The sequence below is a fragment of the Epinephelus moara genome, chromosome 3 (assembly GCF_006386435.1).
Source record: "Epinephelus moara isolate mb chromosome 3, YSFRI_EMoa_1.0, whole genome shotgun sequence".
Classification (NCBI taxonomy): domain Eukaryota; kingdom Metazoa; phylum Chordata; class Actinopteri; order Perciformes; family Serranidae; genus Epinephelus; species Epinephelus moara.
In genome coordinates, this window is record NC_065508.1 from 22,472,109 (window position 1) to 22,497,342 (window position 25,234).

At 39.3% G+C, this 25,234-nt stretch overlaps 1 protein-coding gene and 1 long non-coding RNA gene across 4 annotated transcripts in view; one reads left to right on the forward strand and one right to left on the reverse strand.

Annotated features, from left to right (window-relative positions):
* Positions 1-2,861, reverse strand: part of LOC126386606 (uncharacterized) — a 4,410-nt gene extending 1,549 nt beyond the window's left edge. Inside the window, exons 1-2 of the long non-coding RNA XR_007569522.1 lie at positions 2,732-2,861; positions 318-512 (exon numbers count right to left, since the gene is read on the reverse strand). This is a non-coding gene — a long non-coding RNA (uncharacterized LOC126386606). The remainder of the gene's footprint in view (positions 1-317; positions 513-2,731) is intronic.
* pof1b (POF1B actin binding protein) overlaps positions 1-7,292 on the forward strand; it is a 43,132-nt gene extending 35,840 nt beyond the window's left edge. For 2 of the 3 annotated variants that reach the window (XM_050039010.1, XM_050039019.1), the window contains exons 10-13: positions 370-510; positions 3,383-3,456; positions 4,503-4,617; positions 7,172-7,289. In XM_050039010.1, coding sequence (XP_049894967.1) covers positions 370-510; positions 3,383-3,456; positions 4,503-4,617; positions 7,172-7,192 — 351 coding nt within the window. In that variant the 3' untranslated portion in view covers positions 7,193-7,289. Of the gene's footprint in view, positions 1-369; positions 511-3,382; positions 3,457-4,502; positions 4,618-7,171 lie in introns of all 3 variants that reach the window. The other variant, XM_050039026.1, reaches the window with a different exon arrangement.
* Positions 7,293-25,234: the final 17,942 nt, after the last annotated feature.

Below are 25,234 nucleotides of genomic sequence, written 5' to 3' on the forward strand. Positions count from 1 at the left end.
CCCCTCCTTTCCTATTCCTCTCCCTCTGTCTCCCACCCATTCCTCCCCACTCTTCCTCTCTGTCTGTCTCCCCCTTCTTTGCCCCCCCTCCCCCTCCTCTCTTTCTCTCCCTCTGTTGAGATTGTAGACCAGGTGGCTGTGCAGATTGTACAGCTCATAGATCATGATTGAAGTCTGTGTACATACTGTAACTTCATTTCACTGAACGTACAAAGACAAATGCTCTGCTAAAGATGCCCTCAGGGAAGAAAGACGTTCTATCTTGCAGAGTAGATCTTGTAAGAACAGCTTTAATGTGAAATCATTTACATACTCACTTAAGCTCTTTTTGTACTCATTTGTCCCTCATCTCTCTCCGTCCCCCAACAGAACCAGATAACGAAGATCACGACGACCACCACCACCACCACCAGCGAGAAGTCGTCCTCAGAGAAGAGTCTCCAGCTGAAGATCTCAGAGCTGCTCGCCATGTTGGAGCAGCGGCAGACCACCATCACCCGACAGGAGGAGGTCTGTAACACACCAACAGCAACACCGATTCTCATGTTAGTTTAGTCGACTGTTTTACTGATGGTCAGCGAGAGAATTCTACTAATTCTTCTAACAAAATTTGAGCCAAACATCTACATACGTTTTATATTTACTGAAGAAAATTTAAAATCTTGAACCCATACAGGCGTGTTTGCACTATTCAGCTCCTTACATACACATGCACTGGATTCAACCCAAGGACGCTTTGACATGTAAACAGGGAGAGGTGACCGAGCAGTTAAAGCTCTTTAAAAGTTCCTTCCACTGTCATTAAGTTGTAAAGTCTGCATTGCAGTCATAGTGTAACCTCTATTAAAAAAATGAATGCAAACTTGATGCCTGTAGTAATGGATTATAATACTGTATGTTTTAAAAGCCTGCCAATAGATTTTCATGCTGTATGGAATTCAAGAGAAACCAATGGTTGTCAGGAACTGTAACACAGCAGCAGGTTTGCACAGCAGTTAAAGGAATAGTTCACCCAAAACCAACAAACTGTGTATAATACTCGCCTCCAGAAAATGTTTTCTATCAAATGAGTGTAAATGTAAGCATATCCGTGCAAACAGACTTTGGTGGAGGCCGAATGAAAGACAGCAAAAAGCTCTGGAAACGAAAAGTCCAAAAGTTTTGGTGCAGCATTATCCAAGTGTCTTGCATGTGTGCACAACAAAGTCCCTCACAGGAAATGCTTTGTTCTGCAATAGTTTAGCAAAACTAGTTATGTTTGGATTTCCATGAGCCAGCAAATGCATAAAAGACACTTGGATAATGCTGCATAGAAACTTTCAGAAATTTTTAAAGATGTTTTTTTAACTTTTATTGCTGTCTGTCATTGCTGCCTCCCTCCATTGAAGTCTGTTTGCACTGATATGCTTTCATGTTTGGGCGCTGCGCTCTCCTCAAAGTCAAAATGGAAAACTTTTTCATATCTTACTATATAATGACGAAAACTGTCTGTGTGTGTGTCTGTTCCACGTTTTTCTCCTCACTGACTTGGTCAATCCATGTGAAATTTGGCACAGTGGTAGAGGGTCATGGGAGGATGCGAATGAAGCAATATTACATCAGTTGGCCAAAGGGGGGCGCTATAGCAACCGACTGAACCGATCAAACTTTGAATGGGCATATCTCATGCCCTGTATGTCGTAGAGACATGAAACTTTGCACAGAGATGCCTCTCCTCATGAGGAACAAATCTGCCTCAGAACTCACAACTTCCAGTTATATAGATTTTCTGCCATNAAATGGGGGCGCTAGAGAGCTAATTTCTTATCTAGGCCTAACTGCCATATCGATTTTTACTAAACTTGGTAGATATGTAGAACAGGACGCCTCAAGGTGACGGGAGAAATTTAACTGTAATTGGCAACTGGGTGGCGCTATAACAGAAAAATGCTTAAAAATGGCTAAAATGCGACCGATCGCTGTGACTCCCAAATGCTTAAAAATGGCTAAAATGCGACCGATCGCTGTGACTCCCCCTGTGGCCCAATGTTGTCGGGTTTTTTTCTAATTTTTGGTATGACTAAGTCATGGTATGGTATGCTGTACATAATCACGGAAACTGTCAGTGTGTCATTCTGTCTGTCCCATGTTTTTCTACTCACTGACATGGTCAATCTATGTGAAGCTGCACATATGGCATAGGTAGAAGGTGACAAAGCTACCAATGGGTATGGACTAGTACAGTGTATTCAGGGTATAGATTTTATTTCTATTTCATCTAATTTGTGTTTTTGTAATATTTTGATTCTTTTTTTCAGCACGTTTGTTTCTTGCTTCTGACTCTTAAAATGCTGTAACGTGGATTTACCTGGTGCGGGATTAAAAAAGTCTTGTCTAATCTTATTTTATCGTTTCGTTTGAGACCATAAAAACTATAAACAATTTACATTGCTTTTAGGTGAACTGCTCCTTTAACTGTGACATGAAGCATGTGTGATTTATAGTGAATGGGCTAATACATGCAAAACCTCTGGTATGGTCCTTTAATTCTTGTTTATCACAACTTGGGTCATATTTTCAGCCATAATTTCTAGGAGTTATGACACATGATGGAGAAAACTGCAAAATAAGACCCAAGTTGTAATAAACCAGTTTTGTCTTTCAAGCGATCACTTTACAAGCATAGGTGCTGCACAGTGAATAAACAAAAGAAATGTGTTTGTGTTCAGTCATGCAGAAAGACTCAACTTACCTAGAATGAAGTGTATAAATCACAAAAAACAGGCCAGCTGGTGAATGTAAAAGAAACAAACACACACACTCCAGGCTTGTGAGCTGATTCGTTTCTCCGTTCATTCATTGGTTTTCACCTTTCAGGTCCGACTGCATTCTAACCCTTTAGTCTTTGTGCAGCACCAACTGAAGCAGGCTATCAGTTAATTTAACTTCGGGAATGCCTTTGTTGCCTCAGGGTGCTGGCATGACATACCTGTTTTAGAGTTTCTCACAAACACACACACACACACAAAGGGCCAGAGGCAGTTCTAGCTGCGTTTCACTGGAAAGACATGAGATCAGCTACGTGACTCTTTTTCCATTTAACAACAGAACCCATTATGTTAAAACGTCGTCTAAACAAAAGCAGTCATGAGGACTTGTACAAAATAAAATACAGTCTAAAATTTTGAACATTATAATTTAAATCTGTAACAATCTGATCAAAGAAAAAATAAGCAAGACTACAAAACTGACCAGACACTCCTTTCCAACTTTAAGAACTTCTAAGTTTTTGATACTTGACAAACACAAATAGATTCAGATGTATTGTTTTAGTGAACTTCAATAGTACTCTACTTTTATGAATCACACACTGAACTGACCTTTGACCTCTTGTGACCCTCAGGAGATCAGGAAGCTGATGCAGGAGAGGAACGACAGCTCCAAGAGCCAAGTCACCAAGACCATCATCACCAAGAGGTACGACAGCACAGCAGACTAGATGAACATTTCTCCCACAACACTGTAGAGCTGAAAAGGCAGAGAATTGAACATTTGAATAATCAATTCACTGTTTAGGTCATTTTTCAAGCAAATATACCAAATATTTGATGGTTCATCAGCTGTTTGTACAGTACAGTCAACAGAAACAGTTTAAAGATGTTACCGTGGAATCAGTGGGCATTTTCAGTTGTTTTTTGAAGACAAAACAATCAATCTGAAGAACACACAAGATCAATCAATACTGAAAATTAGTGAGGCTATAAAAAAGCTAGTTGTTGCCGTAGCACACTACAGTTTCATGTATAACTGTTATTTTTTTTAAACCTTAAAACGTTAACAGTATAAAATAAGTTGCCAAACACTGAAATGTAGTGCCATTATTAAAATATTTAAAATTGAAAATTACTCTACAAATAACCTCCCATCAACACTAAAACACTTTCCACATTGATTGCGTGTTTACGATCAACACTGATAGTTGAAATGGCGAAGCTACTGGACCATTAATAGATAACTACTTCTAAGATAATCAGAATTCATCCAGCTAATGTAGGAGCTACCAAAATTGGTTGTCTGAATAAAAATGATTAAATTAAATTATACCTGGACAGCCCTAGACAGTTAGATAACATCTGCTCTATTTAAAATCAGACTGAATTTACAGCGGGCATAATGTTCTTGTCAGCTAACCCTGAAAAAGTTTTGTGGCAAAGTTTTTCAGGACCAGTTGGAAGAAGTTGCGTGAGGCCGTTAGACTCCACTTGTAGACCTACAGTAAAAAGTGCCTCTAAATGTTTGTAGCTTACGGAGAACTTCCTGAAATACAGCAGCTGTGGTCATCTTGGATTCATAGCGTTACATGATTTCACGAATTGTCAGTTGAGAAGTGGATTATGCCGATTGAGTGGATTCATGATAACACTTTTTAAAAACTACAACTTCATAAACAGAATCTGTCAGTTTAAGCCATAATTGAACATACCTGTGTGTGTGTGTGTGTGTGTGTGTGTGTGTGTGTGTAGGTACAGGAACCAGTACCCTATCCTCGGTCTGCTGAGCGACGACTACCAGGTCACCTCGCCCGTCAAAGAAGCCAAGACCATCGTCATCGAGAGAACTGGAGAGATGATCAAACAGGTAAAAACAGGAGAGAGTTTTAAAGGAGGTAACCACATACAGTAATATTACCCACCTACGACCGCTCAACATGGTGAACTGTTAGCAACAGGCACCAGAGTGAGCAGTTAACTGGGACTTGTGGATGACTTGGTGTCAGGGGTCTGATTTATTAATAATAATTGGTGGAATGAATCAGCAAACATTCAGAACTGCAGCTGTATGAGAGAAGTGTGTAATTATGATTGGGATCATGGGCAAACTAATGCTGACTAACCTGCTGGCATCGAGGCACCATGCTAAATTCTGTCACTGTCGACTGGTACAACACACCACCTTCACCGGGTCGCACCACATTCAACACTGACATAATGAAGGGTAGGACTCAGAGGTCAGAGTGAGGGTGAGGGGTTTCTAACACTACATGCAATACATACACTGCAAATCAGATGCAATTCAATAAATAATCATTTCTAATTGGGGTTCTGGAAGTTTACAGGGCTCAAGACTGAAACAAACGTAGACAAGTAAACGAAAATTTAATTCCAAGTAAGAAAAGACAACAAAACAAAACTAGATTATCAAAGGTTTCAGACAGGAGTAACATTTTGGCTTGCCGAAATTTGAGATAAAATAAGGTTATATTTAGAATGGTACTGGCAAAAGTTTGAAAACTCCACCAAGATAAGATAAGAATTATAGAATAAAATAAAAACAAAACGTCATTGTTTAGACTAGTAGACAAACATAAAAAATACTATTTGAACTGGAGTCAATTTACAAATATGGACACACCAAAACCAACAGATACTATCTCTGCCTAATTGTTTGACTTAGTTTAAAATTAAACTACTGAACACATTAGTGCCGTCCAAAACAATTTCATGTGCCTTTAATAGCTGAATATCCTATAATAATGATAGCAGTATTAGTACTTCCTATTTTTAACAACTACACAGTTTTAATAGGGCTGTAAAAGCTGTTGTTTATTGGTTAGTGTAGGACAACTACTTTCTGATCTGATTACAAAGCTGATGAACTGGCGCCATCTTGTGGTCAAACTGTGCAGCTGCAGGTTTTAGGTGGAAACTTGCAATTAAATGCTTTGTGACTCACAATTAGCTGTTTAATATCAGATTAATATACATGTGTTGTCTATAGCAACATAGAGTTTGGACAAGATGATTAGTATTTGTATTGCATTTATGACAAGCGAGAAATGTTAGATTTAACTCTGAGCTTTAGAGATTTATGAATATGCATACAGAACATAAACTTAACATTTGGTTTATCAAAGATAATAGCAGAGCAACATGGTACATTAAATAAGCACAGCAGAAACATCAGATAGATAGGTCGTACCACCGTGTTTACCTATATATCTCTCAGTTAGAGCTGAAAATGACCACAGAATTAAACAAGTTTGCTAATTTCACATATCTCTGCATCTGCAACTTCATCATCAACTTCAAATCATACGGTCTGTACTAAGTCATGTAGGCTACGTGTGGATTGTTTTGTTTATGATTACAACATCTTCAAATGATTTTAATTGATTGATTTTTTGTTGGCATCACCGTTTTCTACAGTCTTTTTATTACAACCACTAGGAGTCACCAAAGTCCCATTTTCAAATGACAATTGGGGGCTCATGCTGCGTTAATGTTATACCAGAGTTATCGTACAAGTTTCTGATTTGCCCTAATAATGACCAGGAAACTTGTGTATTTCACAAAGCAGATTTATCCTACTTTGCACTTAGAAATACTCAAGTACACAAATTTAATAGATATAGAGTCGTATTGTCAATGATCAGTATTTTAATCCTCACACAACTAACTGTAATCATAAACCGTCTTGATGACGCTTATGCATGATTTATGCATGACGTGTCCACAATGGTTGCCAGTACGACCAAAGTGATGTCACACCATCAGACACACCCCTTTGCAAGGGTCCTGTGTGGCGGGTTTTTGCCTGTTTGAGCACATACGACATTTTCTGACTACACGTATGCAAATGGGCAGAGAAAATGGAGAACTATACAGTAGACATGAGTTTTCGATACACTGCCCCCTACAGTTTGGGAGAATATTGGTTTGCCAAATGTAGAAATATAAGGTATAAAAGATCCAAACGTTTAATTGTTCCATGTCGGCTTGTGTCTGTATGAAAAGCATAACTTAGCATGCTATAACTTCACAAGTTGTTCACTCTATCCATCCCATATGATGTGAGCACAGGATTAACCCATTAAACCAACTAAACCACAACTTAACTAACTGTCCAATGTGATCAACCGTTGCTTGGTAAAGCTGCACACGTCTACAAAGAGGCGTACTGTAGGTTGACCAGGAAGTAAGTTCACCCTAAACACGGAATGATGGCCCGGAGTATGACAATAGATCAGACCAAGATTATGAAATCAACAGATAAATCAACTAGCTTTTTGTTCAAACGGTGGAAACTGGTCTGCCTGTTGTTCTCCAGTCGCCTTCTTTCTTTTCTTTTTAAAACTGATTAAACATTTGTACCAAACATAACGTGTACCTGTGCTTTGTTTATTTCGGAACAGGAAATCATTACAACTCCTTAAAGACACACTGCTTCTCTCCGACAGGAATGATTGAACGACAAGAAGACCCAGACGTCACCGCCCTCCCACCCCGCATCCCTCTTCCCCTCTTCCCCTCTTCCCCTCCCTCATCCTCAGGGCTCCCAGGGTTGGTGGTGGTTCATTGATTTGGGATGATTGGTTCAAATCTTAGGTTTGACCGAATTGGGCTGGTGACTGTGTAATTTGGGCTTTTCATGACAAAATAATCAAAGACCAAACCTTTTCAGAGTGCTACAGTCGAATGGTTGTGCAATGGATTACGGTGGAAGTAAAGCAATCATGACAACTGGGAACTGGGCGAGGTTTGATCCTACCAGAGTACGCTTTTATTAAAAAATCTGAGCTGAGATGATTTACTGTGTGGCACAAACACACACGTCCTCTCCTTTCTTACCTTCACAACTGGATTCTGCTTTATTAAGTGAAGATTTAAGCTTGACAACATCCCAACAAATGACAGAAGTCAAAAATGCTTGTTGATTGGCTGCTTCAATGTCATGTGAGAAACGCTAAAATAGTGTATGAAGTGTTTTTAAATAAAAGTCTATCCTACTCTAACGTGCTCACTTCTAAATTTAGCAGTGACTCTTGATCTGACTCTGTACATTGATGCTGAAACACTGCACACGATATTTTGATTAAGTGTGCGTACGATTTTACCAGGTGAATAAATTATCACACTGCAGTAGGGACGGGAAATCACGATACACTGCCTGCAATCGAATCACTAATCGTGATTCTGTAATATAGTGCAAGACAGCCTTCTGTGATACATTACAAACTATGTAACTGAGAAGAAACGGCAAATTATATGTGAAAAATCTAGGATTTTGTCTGTATTTGCTGCCTGTATGATGAGGAAACAGAGCTGTCAAGACAACTGTGACAATGATATGAGGCACAAACCAGTAAAATGCCAAACAGTTCGGAGTTAAAGAAGTTGCAGCTCTGTCTCAGTATCACAGGAAACTGTATTGTGATATATTACTGTATCAGTTATTTGTCCCACCCCTACTTGTCAGCTTATAAACCACAGTAAGGCTGCACTCAGAACCATGTGGATGTTGTCTTCTGTCACATCAAAGGGGGACATCCCCAAATTTCTTGGATGAAAGATAGCTGCTAAACAAAGTGAAACTGAAGGAGTGTCCCAAATCCATACTACATACTAAGACTCAGCAAGTTTTGATGATGTATACATGTTCCGCACATACTAGTAAAGTCACAACATGTAGTACACTCAAACCAGCCAGTATTCAAACTAAAAAGAGTTTATTTTTGAGTTGATACCAAATCTCCAACGAGCCAGGAGCTGCTCACAAGTGGAAATAATTTAAGTAAATGTGGGTGATGGTGAGACAGTCCCAGAAAGTTCTTGAAAACACAAAAGGTACCGTTAAAAAACAAAACAATTTGCTTTCTCTTTGTGAAGTTTTACCGCATTGAGTATTTTCATGCTAACAATATGTGAGCATGTTTGTTTTTTGTATGCTAAAAGCTAAAACAGCATGACAATTCATATGTACAGTAGTACATACTGTACAGAATTATGATATTGTATAGATTTGGGACACCCCATGAGTTTCACTTTTGTGAAGCAAGCATCAAACAATTCACCACAAGGCGATGTTGCACTATGGCAAGAAATCCTGCCCACACAGAGCTGGGTGTCAATACTAGTCCCAATTCAATGCCTGAGTTTGCTACTTGCACTCCTATAGTTCTCTAAATGCTCTGAAGTCAAATGTTAGACACTGTCTACTTACTGGCAACTGCACAAGGACTTAATTGGCAAAATGTCATTCAAATCTATCAAATCTGATCATAGAAAGTCGATAAGATTGCAGATTTCAGCAAGCCTTCAAAACCAACATAGTTGTCAACACACGTGCTGCAGACCAACCCAATCGCCAGGAAAAATGTTGGCATTGTAAGTTTGTGCAAACACCGGATACACAACATTTATACGTTATTATGTAGCCGATACATTCAAATGTTACGTTGCTTTATGTTTCAGCAACCCCGTGGTCAATGAGTGATTAAGTTTAGGCACAAAACCACCTGGTTCTGTTAGGAAGGAATTGTGTTTGGCTTGAAATACCCGCTTGTGGTGACACAATCCTGGCTGGAAACAAAGTGATGTCTCAGTAAAAAAACACTTACTGGGGCACAATCCCGCTAAAACACAACCGTTTCTTTTGGTTTTTTGGTCTCGAACGGTGGCCTGCCGGTTCAGCTCATATACTACGTCACAATGTCAACAGTTTCTTCTGGCGACTGGGGTGCACAGACGTGTCAGTCAATACCAATAAAGTACAAAGAGCTTGTGAATTATCTAATCGTTTACAATGCCACACTGTGGAAAAGTTGTGATCAGAAGACATGAAGGAATAAAGCATTATATTTCAGCTGATCTCTGAGGGCTCTTGTCTTTCCATCCAAATTGTCCTAACTACAAGGCTCACTGAAGGGAAGACAACGTACTGGTGTGGAACCACACGCCTACGCTCAAGTTACCAAAAGAGCTCCGTCTCAGCTTCCAGTTGTCACTAATGCACGTTTAGACAAGACTGGCACCATCTCGCATGTAGCATGAGATCCTCCTTAAAGCCACCACAACCGTGCTAGCCCAGGGTACAAGATAGAGGATGTGTTACTATGATTCCTACTCTGCATGTAAATATTTATATAGACCGATATATGTATTGTAAGATGGGCACGCTCAGTGAATGTTTCCCCCCTGTGTGACTGTAGAGCAGCCCTCCTGCAATACGGCTTTGAAGAGCATTTAAAAAAAAAATGTTCTGATTGGGTAGTTTGCTTTCCTTTGTGCTAAATGGTATTTTTTTTTTTTATCTGTCCACTGTGTACTTGTTTATTCTGATGTCTTGTTAGACTTGGAGGTGCATGGGTATGTGCTGTTCACATGTAGCTATTGATATGTCTGTGTATGACAGTGGGATCTGCGTCGGAGCTGTGCGATGCGATGTCTCACATCCATGAGAGGGAAGGACTCCCATGGGTGTGATGCATCGCAGTGGGTGGGTGGGTGGAACTGGAGCATGATGTTATGATGGTGGAAGAAAGTTTTAAAGCACAATATTATGTTATTGAGTTTTCCTGGTTGACTCTGTTCTGGCTTTTTACATGAGGAAGCATGTTGACGGCTTTGTGTCCATTGGGTGCTCGTCTGTAAGGTGCTACTTGTTGTTCTGGGTAGACAGTTTACAGCAACCATTACACTGAAACTAACTGACTTCACATTGAGGCTGTTTATTTAATGTTGCTCCTGTGAGCCAAAGAATGGTAACGTCATCTCGTCAAACCTTCATCCACACTGTATACGTATAATACTCAAACAACCATTTCTATTCCTCACTTATTTATCTCTTGAAACAGCTCCACATAACTCCACAGATTTCAATATGTGCTTTAACATGCAACCTTCCTCTTTTTGATGACAGCGAGTTAATGTTTGTTTCTTCTTAATCACCTAGAGATGACTTATTAATACCACAACAGCTCAAACTACACAAATCTGCCATTTTCTACATTGTAAACTGTACCTGCAGTTTTACTATGGGCGTATAAAGCATGAGAATGGGACAGATAAATGCAGAAATAAATGAACGATTCAAATAACCTGTTTCCTCCTTTAAAGTAATACGCCACCTACAAAATGACCATTTGCAAATCAGTGAGTCATGCTGTGTTACCTTGAATTCTTGAAGATAACTGTTTTTCTTGAATGCCTCCACTGAAAACGGTGAACATATTGCTTTATCGATTGACCTGGGACCATGTTTAACGCTCAGTGCTTCACAAACACATGTATCTGGCTAAAAAACCTTAGTATTTAAGGCTGGCTTTAAAGGAGCACAAAAAGTTTCGCTTTCAGTTCAGTTTTAAATACTAAGGTTTCAGCAAAAATGCATGTTTGGGAGGTAATGAGCATATTATAAGTATAAATGAGACTATGATTATACTGCAAGAGGTATGTGAGAGTCTGTAAACAGATGTTTTGATATAGTTTTGCATCTTTGTACATCTTAGGTCACTTGCAAAATTAAACCTTTCCTTAAACCTGCCCTTTAGATATTTAGAGATTTTATTTTTTCCCTCATTTAGACTATTGCAATTCCCTCTGCAGCATTAAGACTCCTCACTGGTACCAGGAAGAGAGACCATATAACCCCGGTACTGGCCTCTCTTCACTGTTAACCAGTGGAGTACAGAATTGATTTCAAATTTCTTTTAGTTGTTTGTAAAGCGCTGCATGGACACACACCTACTTACGTCTCTGAACGGGGTCATCCCTATATTCCCGGGTTCTATGTTCCCCGCTTTCCCCAAAAGGAAATATGTTCCCCGCTTTGTATGGGACCGGGGAACATAGAACCCTTTTTAAGAAAAAGGGTTCTATGTTCCCCGCTGTTGCCGGGGAACATAGAACCCGGGGAACATAGGTACGCTCCCCCTCTGAACTACTCATCCCCTACTCCTCCTCTCAGCCCATCAGATGTGGAGACCAATCACCATCTCCATTGATATATTTAAAACCCGTCTTAAGACCCATCTCTTTTCTTTTCTTTTCTTTAGCCTTTTAATTATCATCAGGAGTGACATCCCTGACCACACTGCTTAACACCTGTGTTTCATTTTGTTGTTTGTGCATCCTATTTTGTGTTTCATTTTGTATACTCTTATTAATTTTACTTACATTCTCCTATTTATGACAGGTTTTGTTACCATTCCTGTGTTTTGTTCGTTTTTAATTTCTTTGTGAATCACTTTGGTCAACATTTGTCGTTTTTTGCTCTATGAAGTAATCTGACTTGACTTGTTTAATGAATTCAAGGTAACATGGTATGACAAGGTGATTTACAAATGGTCATTTTGTGGGTGAAGTATTCCTTTAAGAAAGCCTACTGAGAACTTTTTGTATATGTTGAACAGACTAATAGTTTTGGCAGTATTTCTGGTATCAGTCAGCCTGGTGAAGACAGGGGATCAGTTTGGTGATAATACGCATTGTGCTGTTTCTGTTCTACTACCTCCACCCCGAGGTTTTTCATCCGTCCACGTCCTGGATTTGTACTACAGCCTCTTGCATGATTTTACAACTGGTTCGGGGGTCAGGGTGAGTTTTAAGTCATTTAATTTTTCATGGAAATGGTTTCAGATTGTGCAACAGACAAACATTTACAGATGCATGTACTGTAAGTGGTTTAACAGGCTGCAGCACCAGCTCCTAGCTGCTGGAGAATTTTAAAAGATCTTATTTAACTAAGGCACCATGCATACGTTTCAGCCAGACAGCACCAACATTCCCCCGAAACATGTGATGAACACTACTGACAGAAAAGAGCCGCCCAGTGGACACAGAGACGATTTTTGTTGGAAGCCTGTAAAAATGTATTTGACTAGTAAGGACCTCAAGTGCCTTACTGTGTTAGCAACAGAAGCTTGTTTGCATGCTTTTGTTGGGCTGACGTCACTGTTTGGTTGACAAAACATCATCATCTGGTCAGCTGGTAAAAATCTGGCGACTCTGATCATTCTCAAACAGTTTTTTGGCAGCATGGGACCAACAGTGGCTCTTTGGTTGCCTGAAGGCTTTCATTTGCTATCTGGGTAATCTCTAAGAAAACCAAATCCTGCCTTTTCTTTGCCAGCTGAGAATAAATTGTATGCTGAACTAAATTAACTGGTTGTAGCTAATCTGCAAATAGATGTGTTTAAATATATTTTGTATAAAAACAGTTTTATTTTCCAGTTCAAGAGGATTTGGGCAGCTACACTGCCTCAGTTCTCTGCAGTAAGAAATGTTTCAGCTGTGATAGATTGTGATTAAAATCAGTAATGTATCGATGCAAATGTGCACTTGTTTTGTGTTTTACTGAACTGGTAACTTCACAATTAACACAAACCATGCAGTCAATATGGTCATGTTAATTTCACCCAAACTATGAAAAAGTACTACACAGGACTAATCTTAGTATGTCACAAAACATGTCATAGAATGTGATAGTATGGTATGTCACAAAAAATGTCTGATGTTTTTTGTGACATATATAAGTATAGTATGTCACAAAATGTCATAGTGTAGTACTTTATAAAAAATGTCATAAATGTCATAGTATAGTATGTCACAAAAAATGTCATAAATGTCATGTCACAAAAAATGTCATAAAATGTCACAGCATAGTATGCCACCAAAAATGTAAAAAAAATAATATATATATCATAGCATATGTCACCAAAAATGTAAAAAATAAAATAAAAAATGTCACAGTATAGTATGTCACAAAAAATGTCTGATGTTTTTTGTGACATATATAAGTATAGTATGTCACAAAATGTCAGTGTAGTACGTTATAAAAATGTCATAAATGTCATAGTATAGTATGTCACCAAAAATGTAAAAAAAAAAGTCACAGTATAGTATGTCACCAAAAATATAAAAAAACATCATAGTATAGTATGTCACAAAAAATGTCTGATGTTTTTTGTGACATATATAAGTATAGTATGTCACAAAATGTCATAGTGTAGTACGTTATAAAAAATGTCATAAAAGTCATGGTACAGTATGTCACAAAAAATGTCACAGTATAGTATGTCACAAAAAATGTAAAAAAAAAAAAAAAAAAAAGGCATCATAGTATAGTATGTCACCAAAAATGTCTTGGTATAGTAAGTTATAAAAAATGTCATAAAAGTCATGGTACAGTATGTCACAAAAATGTCATAGTATATTGTATGTTATAAAAAAATGTCATAAAATGTCATAATAATTTCATAATATAGTATGTCCTAATACATATGTGTATGGAGCAGTCAGAACCCATGTGAATGTGCACAAATTCTGCATCATAATGAACCCCTAATGGTAGCCGCAAGGCTTTGGCCAATCAAATATAGGGGGCAGGCATTATGGAAGCAGAGAGATGACAAGTGGAGGAGCTGATAATGTTGACATTTTTTCCTTTAAATGACCTCAGCTGCAGGAGTCCATCCTAGCATTAATTCGATGAAAACGAGGAGACTAGTACATCACCACTGCATCACATGAAGTGTTTCTAAACAAGTTCCTGAGACCCTGGATAAAGCTGCAGTTCTGAGTGTCTCCAGCAGAGGGAGCCATCTGGCCTCAGCAGCTCGCTCCTCACTCGGGGTCAATGAGTGGAGCTGATGGAGCAGAGAGACAGAGAATGAGGTCATCGCAGCTCTGTAGGGCTTGGCTCAGTTGGCTGCTTGTCAACCATTTTGACTTCAGTCACTGTTCTCAAAGCCCACATGGCCACTGAGAAAGCACAAACCATCACAGAGCTCTGCAGACGGTCATGACTGTCCTGACATATACAGTACAACATGGCCCGGAAGGTAACAAATTACACGCGGAGAGATTGTAGTGATCAGACCACCGATAATTAGTTGCTCTCATAGATTATAGATACTGAGCACATTCAATAATCTGATTTGAGATTCTGTAAAGACGACATGGAAGATATCCAAAAGTACGGAGCCCCTAGAATCCTTACAGACAATATTATTTGCATCTTGTTGGCAGAGGATTAAAGAAAAAACGTACTTTGAGGACTCTGGCTTTTTACAAAACTGCATTTGAAGAGAAGAAAACAAAAATCAGTTTGTAAAATACAGAAACTTATTCATTTTGAGAATATGGTTTTTAACAGGAAGGTAAATTTACAATATGCCATTTTGGGCTCCACAAAATGCTAATGTTTACCACAAGTAATATAAAGTATTCCATTAACAAGATGCACTGAAAGGGATATTAACTTAAGAAAAAGTCTATTAAATTCCTTAAAACTGTGATTTAAATAAAAAAAATATATATATATATTTTTTTTATACCTTTCGTGTATCTTATTCTTGTGGCATTTAGTATGATTTTTTTCTTTCTGTAATCTTTTAAGTTCATGCATGTTTTTATGTTTTACCTTGAGCCTTGCAAAATGGCTATAGCATGACCTGACCATGACCAAGTTTATTACTATAAATAACTGTCACTGCGTCTAAGTTCACGATATGGCTGAAATCATTCACCGTGTTTCCTCTCTGACATATTTCTTGACTGAATTGATTATGCATTATGTAGGCCTCATGAATTAAATATGAGGAGTAACACTGAAAAACTAACAAAAAACATGCTGAAGTTATTTAAACCCAGATTAAATCATGATATGTTCTCCATTTCTTTAATAACGTGTGTTTTTATAGAGTGAAAGGGACGTGCAGTGAGAGTGCTCCTCTAGAAGACCAGACAGGGAAGCAGAAATGTTTCTACCAGTGCTGCTGACTAATTGCTCTTCTTGTTGTTTTCCATACCTGACAATACAGGTCTTAAACATTCCAAAATTCAGGACCACACAAATCATAAAGCCAAAAATATAACAAGCATTCAATTAATCTCTGGTGCTTCCCCTTTATTTAAAACATCAAAATGTTTTGTTTTTTTGTCAAAGATGTTTCTGATCTGACGCCCCTTTTAACAGGCCGACTATATTTGTTGGTGTCTGCTGTAACAAATCACTATTTTCAAGTCTTGCAAATCAATATTACAAAAAAAGCGTATTCTCCTCTGATACTGATGTGGTTACGCTTTAGGTGTGCAGACACTTATTTTGTGGACATCAAGGTAACAAAAACAAGCACACCCTACAACACTATGCAGGAAGACGACAAAATATATATATATTTTTTTCAGTGTAACTGTGGTCTTGAAAATCAACTAAGTTTGCCGGCAGTGAACAATGGACTTCATGGGATGAAATCACAATATAATGTATTAGGTAGGTTTGTTGAAGGTGGCAGTGCTGTTTGGGCTGAGAAAGCCATGTGTAAGTAAGGTAAAGGGCTTACGAGGTTATTCACTGAGTGCTGATCCTTTCTCTAGAGCACAACTTCTTGTGTTTATTTGAACTAGAGAGCCTTTCTAGTCTATCGACCACTCAAAGTGCTTATTCACCCATTCACCCATTCACACACACACACGCGCGCGCACACACACACACACACACACACACACACACACACACACACACACACACACACACACACACACACACACACACACTGGTGGTCGAGGCTACCATACAGGGTGCCACCTGCTGCTCAGGAGCAGTTTGGGGTTCAGTATCTTGCTCAAGGATACTGTGACATGCGGACTGGAGGAGCCGATCTTCTGGTAACTGATGACCTGCTCAAAGAAAATATATATATATCTATATATATATATACATAATTAACATAGTGACAAAGGTTTAAAAGTTTTTATTTCTATTTGTGATGCTAAGCTACTTTGAACTAGCTCAAGTGGCTCGCCAGCGCGCCAGTGGCTTTTAGGAGGATTTAAAGTTGATAAGGTGAACTTGTTACCAAACAGCTTCCCATTTAATCATCCAACAGATACAGAACATCACTAGCCTCAATTTAGAGTCATATTTCTGGCCATCTGATGAATCCAAGGCCAAAATTAAATTATTTCTAGCTCTTTTTTTTTGGTCTCTGCCAACACCTGAAGGGAATATCTAGCTTTACCTTCTAAATGCTACGTTCACCAGCTATTCATTAAAATAACTGCTGGGCAGGTGGTGCACAGTGTCTTTATCAGGACTTATTACTGAGAAGAGTTGCTGTTGTGTCTGCAAAGTCACTGACGAGAGCACCAAGAGTAAATCAAAATAGTTAAGCTGTAGGCCACAAAAAAACAACACCATACAAACAAATATGTCTGTTAGTCTGGTGACATTATCTGTTTTTCATCTGAAAATCAATGGTGCTTTGTTACAGCAGTTTAAGGTTATGGAACAATTGTGTTTAAAAGAGAACAATGACACTTATTTGGAGTCCAACATTTTGTCTACCCATCCAACCACCCTGATCTCCTCTCTCTGCAGACTACTAATAACTAATATTTCCTCCTTTGCTCAAAAGATGCTGTTGTTTTTCTTGGGAGGACAATCAGCCACATATCAACCTCTCTCTCACACACAAACTCTTCATTTTGCAAACACACATTTTTTCATATGTCTTTGCTCATGAAGATAATAAATCTCCTACACACAACCACATGCTCTCAGTCTCTCCACCGTATACAACTTCTGTCTTTCACATTCAAGCTTATGTACTAAGTCTGACGTAAACTCTCTCTCTCTCTCTCTCTCTCTCTCTCTCTGTCTCTGTCTCTCTCTCTCTCTCTGTAAACCCAATATCCTCTGAGGCCCGGGGGTTTTAGAGTGTAAAGGCAGTGCAGAGGCAGGAAGAGAGAGACTGCATTATCCACATCAAAGAGCCAGAGTTAACAGCCATAATCAATGCTTCCCCATTACGCACTCCAGTCTCTCTCTGTCTCTCCTCCTCTCGCTCTCTTTAATCAGATCAATATGCTTTATTGGCATGAATGGAGGTATGATATTAATATTGGCCAAAAAGGGGGACTTAGTCAACAAAAGGTGGCAACACAGGAAAAAGTCTGCTTAATGATTGAAACAGTAGCTATGAAGTCTGAGCAGCCTCCCAAAACTTTTTGAGAATTGAATGTGAAAGAGAAACTATAAAAATGGAGGGCGGAACAAACTCCTATTGACAATATATAAACTTACATAATGTGTAATAAAGTTAGGGCTGTCCCCTGATAGTCAACCAAACGTTAGTCGACCAGAAAGGTCAATAGTCGGCAAGATTTCATTGGTCGCTTAGTCGCAGAAAAAACAAAAAACAATCGTGAAACTCTATCAGGAGCTGCACCTTGTCAAAATAAATCAAATCCTATATGACTGGACCATGTTGGAATTTAATTTGAAAACACAGACACAGGAAGTGTCCACGCTCAGCAGTCAGACAGGAGTCAGGTTAATTTCCAGGGCTGGTACCTGCGGTTATTCCACAGGCTAGTTAATAACATGTCGGGCAGGAAATCCAAAGTGTGGGATCATTTTGAGAAGGTGAAGGACGAACCCAAGGTGATATGTAAACTCATCTTCATTGGTCGACTACAAACATGACGAATCATCTGAAACATGGAAGTAGTTACATGCCCATTAGCCCACAGCGTCATTAACAGGCGGCTCGCTCAGTGTGTGACGTGCACTTGTAGATAAAATATAGGCCTATATTAATGAAGGTTCATTAGTACGGTTTTGTATTTCTCTGTAATGTAGCACAGTGTTAACAATGTTACTGATACTATTCTTTCTCACACCTTCAACTCAAACCATTGTGTTGCCCCGCCCTAAATATATAATTTAATTATTAAATTAATATCGGAAACATGCAGGTGACTAGTCGACTAATGGCCCTAAATGACGACTGTTGGTCAACTAGGAAAATTTTAAGTTGGGACAAACTGTAAAGGTTGAAGCTAACTAAGTTATGTAACGCCTGGTTTTGACCTTGGTTAAGTTAAATGATGATCTTATCTCGTGATTCAATTAAATAGTTGTAAATATAAAGGTATGTCACTTCTGGCCATTCAGTGGGATCATTTCTACAAGATAAGCAAGGTAAGGAGAAGAGGACACTGGGACAGGCCGACAATATTGAGTTTTTCAGTGTTACTTTTTCTTTCTGGTTGACATAAGGTGCTGAAATAATCCTTTGACATGCTGATATCTAATGTTTTTAGCTAGCTACAGACATTTTGTCAGCCCTTGGTTTCAAAATATGTAGTAGATTTTATATCGATTATGCACAGGTTTATACCCATGGGCCATGTATGCAAACATTTGGTGCATTTACATGTAATTAAGGTGCCTTCTGTAGTTTTTGACCACTAGTAGTGCTATGGAGTCTTGTTTTTTTGAGTGGATCACTGTTTTGCTTGTACTGTGCATGTGTGAAAGCAATGCAGGTGGCGCAGATCACATTCTGCCACTGTTTCACGTTGTTCAGCTGGTTGATACTTGGTGGCAGTTATAAACCAAGAATCGTACTAATGTGGCAACAAAGGCAGGGAAAGAGATGACTGCATTCTGATAAACATCAATGTAAACAATACAAATTAGTTTTGCAAAGGAGAGAGGATGCACACAATGAGGATGCACACAATGGGCCTTATTCACTAACATGCATAGAAATGTTTTTACTTGGCATATAAAATAAGTGCATCCTCACGTATCCTATGTCCATTTGGAGTGTTTGTTGTGCACATCCTCAGAAATTAAAGCTACCTGTCCACAAGATGCAATACACACATTAACAGTAGAGGCAGTGTAACAAACAAACTCACCACTGTAACGACATGCTCGATTTAGCAGCCTTACGAACCATCTACGATGGCGCCACCATTGCATTTTCTGCTGTGATCTCAGAGCAAGCAATATAGTCATCTCCTCTATATGTCGCTAATTGTTTACATCATGCAAATCCAGAAGTTCTACACGGTCTCATGTCTCTAGTGCCCTCCAGTGGAATCCTCCAGTTACATGCACATTACATGTGCAAGTATGTGAATAATTCTGCTGAATGTCAGTGAAAAGCAAGTATATATCCAGCCTCACTGAGTTACAGTTGGCTTTTTGCAATAATCTGGTTTGTCAAATGTCATGTTAATAAGACATGTACTTCCTGCAAATGAGGTGGGGGATTATAGAAACATAATTTCCCATCTAATTTCTCCTCGAGAAAACTGTTATCTCGGTGATGGTTATGTCAGTACACAGAAGTCTAAATAAGTGTTTCCACTGCCTAACCATAAACTGTTAATAACTTTAGACACATTCACACTGTAAGGAAAAACCAAACCATCTTATTTTATCACTACAACTAATTCTAAAATAAGTTCAGGGATAAGGGGAAATCTAACTGCTGACCGGCTGCGTATAAGTTTCACATATTTCACAAAATTTGTTACCATGCATTTAAAAGCCTTGTCCAATTTTAACTTGACTTCTTCCTGCTGCCTGGTTTCTGTGAGCACGTTAAATTAGTCATTGACAACAATTATAGTGAGATTGCTTTTTTTCTGCCTCACTTCAGCTATGCTTAATTAGCATGAATGGATAGTAGTCACTGTGGCAAAAAAACTGACAGACAAAATGAACATCACTAACAATGATATGACTATACATAAAGTGCACAATGATTAAACTGTTACAAAGTAAGAAATCTATAATGTACGTATAGAAAATAGGTAAAATGCAATGAAAATCACATTTTCTCTGCCTTTCACACTTATTGACCCCCTCTGCCCCACACAGCCAGGCCTATCGACCCCTCTCTCCCAGAAACCAGGCCCCATGCCTGGGGTCAGTGACCTACTGAAGCCCCCCGCCTGGCTGTGGGGTCGGGAAGTGTGTGTGTGTGGTTACATGGAGTCACACCAGAAATAATCACCAACCCCCCACCTCCACACTGGGGCACAGCCAGGAATTTGTGGGGCTGCAGAGGCTGCCGTTCACACAGCAGTACAGTATAAAACACAAACTAGTGAGTCACACTAGAAGCTTCAATTTGTGTTTCATTTCTCTCCCTTTCATACTTCTCTTCCGTTTTTTTCCATTGAGGTGGAATGCACTTATTGTAAGATGCTTTGGATAAAAGCATCAGCCAAATGAATGATGTAATTTTCTCAGTCTAATAATCTGGTGGTTAAAATGAGGAAGCAGTCACTGTCTCTAGAAGCTCTCACCTGACCACTGATAATGCAGGAACAAAGTTCATTCAAGGACAATTATAGTTTATAACAACTTGGGTATTATTCTAGTAGCATTGGCCTTCATTATTATTGGTTTTGATATTATTGTACTCAAGGTAACTGCTTAGATCTGGGAGCATCAACAAAGTATACTGGGCAAGAAACCCAGGCAATGAGTTGCAGGCAAGTAAGCAGTTCAGCCAGATTATCTTAACTACTTGACTTGGAGGTATGATCACATCTGAAAATGATGGTAATCCCTCATTACACAGGAAAACAAGTGTATGTGCAAGCGGCTTTCTAAATGTTTGGCTACCCTTGTTCTTTAAGTCAAAGCTGTATGATAATCTCTTTCTTTTTAGAGGGATGGTGGCCAAAACTTAATGCAAAAGGCTAGGTTGTTGGAAACTGAGGTTTCCTTCAAATCTGTACTTTATATACATACAATTATTTGACCATTTGGAGACAGAGGAAACAGGTTATCAACTAGGACTGCCCCCTAATAGTCAACCAAACGTTAGTTGACCAGAAAGATCATTAATCAGCAAGATTTTTTTGGTCGCTTAGTCGCTGAGTCACCGCCCAATATATAATATTAATAATATTATAATTAAATTAATAGCATAAACATGAGGGCGACTAGTTGACCAATGGCCCTAAATGATGACTATTGGTCTACTAGGAAAAGTCTTAGCCGGGGGCAGCCCTATTATCAACACAACATTCACATATCATCTTTGAGATATCACTTTTTAGTTGATATACTTGCTAGCAAACAGTTGCTTAATGACACATCCAGCAGTTGTGAAGAAACATTTTCATTCATTTGAAGTCGAATTTTTGGTCACCTGGAAAATGTAAATCCGATCTTTACTCTCTTTTAGCTCTGTTTTTGGTCTCTACCGACTCCTGAGGAAACTGTCTGAGTCTTTGGCTGCTAAGTGAGCCATTATTAGGGCTTCACCATTGGCACTTTTGACCACACTGAGTCAAACCATGTTGTGTTAATTTGCGTTTCCATTACCCGTTACATACATACACTGAGTTGTACGGAGATGGACCATTCAGAGTCGGGCCAAAGTGAACCCAACCACCTCCGAGCCGGTTGCAGTGACATCAGATGGGCTTTGTCTAGGGATGAGTGTGTATGCCATTATCTGTTTCTGTGTCTGCTCAGTTAACTAAATTATCAGTATCCGTATCTGTACTCAAAATTGGCAGTTTAAACTGTAAGTGGTTGGGGTTTAAACTGGAGACGAGTGGGGTCTAACCGAAGGTTGTTATTTAAACTGGAAATGGATATGGGATAATAGAAAACTATTTCGAGAACAATGTTGGAATAGAGCTTCATCATTTTTGATTACAAGAGTAAGAGATTGAACAGTTACCCAAATCACAAGTGCGGAAAGACACATTTTAGTCAGATGATACTCACACTAATAAAAGGAACACTATCTGTACCAGATCCTCATTTCATCCTAGTATTTAGCTCAACCCTTGCTTCGTCACTGTTATTCAGATGCCACATTCAGTGACATGTTAAAATGGCCTCCACTGCTACAGTACAAGAAAGCTTTTGCCCACAATAACACTAGCCATTGGTTCACAAGCACATCATCAGTTAAAGACGCACCTTCAAGCTGGTAGCCCTACATGTTCTCCAGTAGTCGCCTCTTTAATATTGTCCAGGATAGAATCAATCAACTGATGATAGCAATAAGATATCACCTCAAAACTGTTAAGGTAGCTTAAAACTATAGTATCACTGTCAGACTGAAGCAGAGCCAAGACTGACACCAGTAGATTTTAAATCCTATTGGTAACCATGGCAATAAACTTTAGTAATGTCAAACAGCTCAAACTTGCATTTTACAAATTGAAGAACAAATATATAGCTGTTTATTTGTTTTCAACCACAGTAGCAATAATATCAACACCACCACTACTACTTCTGTTGCTACAGATAAAACAGCTTAACCGTCTTGGGTTACCAGATCCGGATGACTGTCCAGGTTGCATCTCATCAGTCTGGATATTTCCAGTTTTCCACTAGTCATGACAGTCATCACTCTCTCTGCCTCACGCTCTCTCTCTCTTCCTCCATCTCTCTTCCTCTGTCTCTCCACCCTGCCAGGAAAGCGTTGACAGCTCTCATCTTTCATCCATTTGATGTAATTATGCTCCTCTATACACATTTGAAGCTCCCCATTCACATTTTATGGTGTGATGAAAGGCCATACAGTGTTGTTTCCGTCACGACTCTCAGTTTCTCCGGCTCAGACTTAACCTCAGGTACAGTATGGCTCTTAAGAAATTATTCCTCTCAGGATGGGAGAAATCAAGGTTTCATATTTACACTGAGCGAGATAGCTTATCTTTCTTGTTAGTTGCCCTCCCATGCTTTGTCATGGGTTTTGCCCCAACCCCAAAGAGAAAGGTCACACTGCTCAAGCCACCAAGAGTTGTTTGGTGATGATACTCAGCCAGAGTAAGACACCAATGCTGGGTTCAGACTACAAAATTCCAGCCTGATTATAGCCTGACCTGGCAGATGTAGGGCATTGGTTTGTATCAGCAATGACAATGGGCGTCAGACCTGACAATCATTTGTTTGATCCAGAGGAGTGTCATAAGGTATTGCAACTGATGCTGCATCTGGGATGCCTCACAATATTCCCAAAGAAAGCCTAGCATGTTAGATTTCTTTTGCCTTCTACGATGTGTTCCCTCATATCCGTGACTTTGATCAATAGGAGCACAGAGGGCTCTTCAACTGTGAACATACAACAGAGAAATGATGTTGGCGCAGTGAGGTGGGACTGTGAAACAGAGAAAAGGTCACAGTCATTCTTATTTTCTTTTCCTAGGCTTTTCCAAACACAAGACAGCCAGTTTCATACACACTGCCATTGTTTGTTGCGTACTAGTTCCTGGAAGTCAGTTTATGGCACTTCTTTTCCACTGACATCACACACGTTGCAAAAGATGGCAAGCTTTGATTGGTCAGGGACCACCGTGCAGTCTGTCACAGCAAGAATTTATGACTCCATAATTGCCTTATCTGACACAGTGATCATTGTAACAGACAAGAGTATTGTGTAGTCTAAATCTGGCATAATACTTGTGTGTTATGAATGTAAAGTGATACTACAGAGGGGTGTTGTAGCTGTACCACTACTGCGTTTGGCTGTCCCTGTCGGCAGCCATTACAGCTCGACTCTGACAGGGACAGCTTACATACATTTTGAGTCCTGCAGTAACAGCCTTGTCGTGAGGCGCTGGCAAAGGTATTGGAATTAGTCTGGGATATCTTAAAGTTTTGAAGAAACTTTAGGGTCTAGGTACCATGTCTGAAGGGTTACTTTTGGTTCCAAAGGTACTACACCAAAAGTGTTTGGTGGAAACAGGGCTTAAATGGTCTGGGCAGAAAGATTGAAGAAGACTGAAGAAGACTGAAGAAACTTTAGGGTCTAGGAAACTTTAGGGTCTAGGTACCATGTCTGAAGGGTTACTTTTGGTTCCAAAAGTACGATACCGAAAAGTGTTTGGTGGAAACAGGCCTTAAATGGTCAGGGCAAAAAGACTGAAGAAGATGGAAGAAACTTTAGGGTCTAGTAAACTTTAGGGTCTAGGTACCATGTCTGAAGGGTTACTTTTAGTTCCAAAGGTACTATACCGAAAGTGTTTGGTGGAAACATAACACAGTCCACTTGGGCAGAAAGATTTTAGAAGATTGAAGAAACTTTAGGGTCTAGGAAACTTTAGGGTCTAGGTACCATGTCTGAAGGGTTACTTCTGGTTCCAAAGGTACTATACCGAAAGTGTTTGGTGGAAACAGGGCTTAAATGGTCGAGGCAGAAAAATTGGATCTGGGGAAAACCTAAAACTTAGCCTGATAAGATACTCACCAACCTCTAACCTAGCCCTACAATCAGAACACAGTCCACTTGACCACATATCAAAATAAACCCCATTACAATTCATCCACAAATGTGTGCACTAGCTTTCATGGCAATCCATCTGAAAGTTGCTGACCAAAAACCACAAATGTCAACCTCATGGTGTCACGAGGGGAAAAGCCCAGTGATCACCAAAGTTATTACTGTAGGGTACATCCTCTGGTGACTCTAAATGTCTGTAGAAAATTTCATGATCAATCTCATGAGATATTTCAGTGTGGATCAAAGTGGTGGACCAACTTACCGGCTGATACTGACATCCCTAGCTATGTTGTTTAATAGCTGAAAAACATGAAATTCATGAAGTTCATGCTTCATGCAGGAAATCTCTTCTTACATATTTAAATCAACATTATGCCTTTAGGAAAGCTGAGGTGCACTGAGTGACCTGCAGTGTAT